General features: G+C 39.0%; 1 protein-coding gene and 1 pseudogene across 2 annotated transcripts; both read left to right on the top strand.

Moving 5' to 3' along the window:
* Positions 1–1,037: 1,037 nt before the first annotated feature.
* On the top strand, positions 1,038–1,616 carry TEOVI_000079000:pseudogene (annotated as a pseudogene). Its single transcript is given in 4 exon segments — positions 1,038–1,322; positions 1,325–1,549; positions 1,552–1,587; positions 1,590–1,616. Coding segments are annotated over 4 exon segments (573 nt in total).
* A 165-nt stretch (positions 1,617–1,781) lies between these two features.
* Positions 1,782–3,239, top strand: TEOVI_000078900 (Trypanosomal VSG domain containing protein, putative; the record flags this gene model as incomplete). The annotated part of the gene is made up of 1 exon (XM_067224134.1): positions 1,782–3,239. One exon carries the CDS (start codon positions 1,782–1,784, stop codon positions 3,237–3,239), a length of 1,458 nt encoding a protein of 485 aa, XP_067080235.1.
* Between the last annotated feature and the right edge of the window lie 656 nt (positions 3,240–3,895).

Here is a 3,895-nt window from a genome sequence, read left to right as displayed (position 1 = left end):
TCGCAATGGAAGTAAGTAATCGAGTTGGAGAGCGATTTAAAAATATTATTATGGAAATGGGGTAAGTCAAAACAAAAGATAGGTTAAATATGCATATTGTCAAAGAATAAATATGATGATGAGAATATTTATACATATGTTGGTTATGGCGCGGACAATTAGGAACAAATAAAATTTGATGTGCAGCCTAAATGGAGTTACTACGTTATAAGAAGAAACGGTAATAAAAGTTGTTATACACAATAATGTTAGTGTTGTCACCAAACAGGATAGTTCTGGTATTTGTCACATGAAAGTGGTAATATTCATAATATGTATAAAGCCATAATTGCAAATAGCTACTGCACTTACTGCAGTATTACATAGAGCAGAAATGTAAGAGCAAGAACAATGGGGAAGAAGTAGAGTGTGGCAGCGTCTCTTACAAAAAATACCATATTAAAACAGAAAATGTAGGTGCGTCCTCAAGCACAGGATCTAGACACAGAGCAAACAGCCTTCAGCAGCTATATCATCACATTATAAAGGCATTGTTGAAAAATATAAACACTTTAGTTGAAAGAAAGACTTTTTCTTATTTTTTAGATTTTCTCATAATAACTCAAATTTTAATGATAGATTACAGAATAAAATTTGTTATCTTGCAAAGCTTTGTTGGCACTGCTTGATTTACTGAGCCAAAACTAAATATCCATTAAAAAGTACTCAAAGAAAAAAAACACATAGTGACACTAAGAAACCAAGAGTGTTTGTGATTGCAATAGTAATTAAAAATCGTGAAACTCAAGGATGCTGCAGGCTCATTTTGAGTGCCAAACTAAGTAATGTTAAAATTATTACAATTGAAGTGGGAGGTTTGTACAGTCATGTCAAAAGAGCTAGATGGGTTATGCAATATTTAGAAAAACAAAATGCAAATGATGAGGATATTGTAATAACTGTTGGTGTATATGATATTATAGTTTCTAATGGAAATAAGCATGGGCATGCAGTAGAATATTTTACAAAAACATACAGCAGAAAATGAGGAGAAAATTCACAAGGAGCATGTACAGAGATGTTATTTATTTTTCAGTATTGGATGTATAAAAGAAGAGGAGAGAAAGCTACCCAACTTGCTAAAGTCACTTTGTCGTGTTAAACCTTATCTTATAGGTGGAAATTTAATTGCAAGAGTCTGGGAATTTAAGAAATGTAAATATGCATTTGGAGAGTTACTAAAAGGAAGTGAGGAGTGGTGGTCAGACCAGAGTATTTACAATTTATTGCTAATATGGAGTGCTACTGAAAAAGAAGCTGTTGGACAGAAATTTGTTTTGAGGGGAGGGGAGTGGTTGGATCGGATTATGAAGAGAGATTTTTTTCTATTCCAAATAGTGGTGAGATTTTGAATGCACCATTTATTCACTTTCTAGGAAAAACAACTGCATGGGAGGAGAAAGCGAAGCTAGTAGTTAAAAATCTTACTTGGTATAAAAGGTTGAAAGGAAGGTTATTTAGTACAAGTTAATTGGAAGGAGTTGAAACTTATGACTTAGATGGAATAAATGGGATTTTGAGTATTAAATCAGTTGTAGTGAGACGTTAAAGAGGAGGATTTGTTTAAAACTAAGAAATTTTTGTTAAAGCGACGAATAAACCACTGGACAAGGATACCCTGTTGTTTTGTAATATAGCTAATTTTAGCATCGCAATGAAAAGGATTCTAACAACTTACTCATCAACAACCTGAAACTAACCAAAGAACAAAAGAAAGCACAACCAATAAACAACCGACGACAATGAAACTGGCGGTCGGCGCTGCTGCAGTGTATTTCTTGCTTGATGTGATAACCAGAACAGAAGCGGCAGCCACCGACGGCGTCAACGCGCCGATTTTCCCGGCGCTATGCAGCGCTCTACAGCTGGGGGACGGAGACATCGAATTCGTATCTTCCCTGTACAGCGAGCAACCACCATTGGACGACCTCTACAAACTTAACATGTCTCTCGCTGACACCAAATGGAGGGCAAGCTTCGTCTCCAAAGAAGGCACGACCCCGGCAACAGCCAAACCTAAACCAGGCCACGGCATGAACGAAGAATGGCAGGAAAAGTGGACGATGTGGGCAACAGCGGCAGCAGATCTGGCAGTAGACAAAGCGGAGCAGACAATTCAACAAAAATACCATATCGCTAACATTAAACCGGCACAGAAGCGAAAGCTAAAACAAGCGCTAGCGGAGATAACAGAGGCAGCGCACACACTACAAACTCAACAAACGTCTGAAACGGAAAAGCCAGCAGATGACAAAGAACTAAGAGAACAGCTTCTGATAGCGCTATACGGGGAACCAGACACAAACAAAGACCAACCGGAAAATAACAAATTGTTCGGAGCACCGCCAGCAGCATATGCCACCGAATGCGCAAAAACACCGCCAGCAGGACCAGCAAAGTCACTAGCAGCCACAATATACTGTGTATGCGGGACGGCCAACACACAGAGCGTAAAGCCGTGCAACAAAAAGCATGGCACAGCAGTGGACTGGGAAGTCGGGACTGCGCCGCAGGCATCGAAATGGTCGCACATCCGCTCAATATGCCCGAATATAACCAAAAACAAGATCTCCGCCAACCAACTCGCAGCATTACTGGAAGCGTTGAAGGCACCTATGAATACTCAATCCGCCGACATTTACTATGGACAGCCAGGCGAGAGCACCTGCGACGGGCAGGCGAACGGGGCATGTGTCAAATTCGCAGGCGCAGCACAGGGCAGAACACTGGAAACGGAAAAAATCACATGGCTGCACGGCCTGCAGCAGATCCACGACAGGCTTGCAGCAAGAGAACAATACAACCAGCAGCAACAGCACAAAACCGAAGCCATAAAGCAGCTTGCTCAACTGGCCGGACAAGTAGCTTCCAGGGCGCGGTACATGGAGGAACCGGAACACCAACAACAGAACAGCGACACAAGCCAACCCGGCAGTAAAGACAAACAGGCGACAGCCTGCAATAACCACCAGACAAACTCAACCTGCGCAGCAGCTAACTGCAAATGGGAAGAAACTGAAGAAACCAAAGGAACATGCAAACCTAAAGATGGAGAAGGACAGAGAGACGCAGCAGGAACAGAAGGCACAACAAAAGAGGGAGGAGCAGCGGCAACTGGATGTGTAGCGCACAAAGATAAGGCCGCTTGTGAAAATGACAAAACAGGCGATAAGCAAAATTTTGCATTTAGAAAGAGGTAAAGTAATGAAGATAACAAAGAGACGGGAAAATGCTGAGATGGTCATTTTCTTGTAAATAATAAATTTGCTCTGATTGCTGTAGTTTTTGATTTTTTGGTAGCATTTTAGCATTCTAATGATATTTTCTCATTTTTATGGACTTATGAAATTTGCTATTTTAAGAGAATTTACTAAAATTTCCGAAATATTCACTAATAATACTTTTTGATAAAAATTGAAACTTTTAAAGAGAGAGAAATTTTTAATTTTTGTATGATAAATGAATATGGGTGCAAATAATCATAGTGATAGTGTATTAAAAATGAGTGATATTCTAATTTTTCTTATTTCATGCTTGTGTATTTTGTGGATATTAGTTAGAATTATAATATAAATCTAGTAATAGTCAGAAAGAAAGAGTGTTGTGAGTGTGCATATACTAATATTATAATGAATGTAGTGAATGCAGAGCAACTGAAAGGTAAAGAAGAAGCACACAAAATAATTTTCGAGAGTGAAATGGAAATGCGTTTTTGAGTGAGTGAGTGAGACCACGGCAAAATCATTAGAGGAGATGCAGAAAGACATTATTTAAAAATATAAATGGATATGGTATACGGGCAGTTTCAAACGAAAGCATAAATATGGGAATTTTTTATGCACAAGATAAAGAAGGA

Source organism: Trypanosoma equiperdum (genome assembly GCF_001457755.1).
Source record: "Trypanosoma equiperdum strain OVI genome assembly, contig: ctg_239, whole genome shotgun sequence".
NCBI lineage: Eukaryota > Euglenozoa > Kinetoplastea > Trypanosomatida > Trypanosomatidae > Trypanosoma > Trypanosoma equiperdum.
This window is presented reverse-complemented; position numbering and strand designations above follow the sequence as displayed.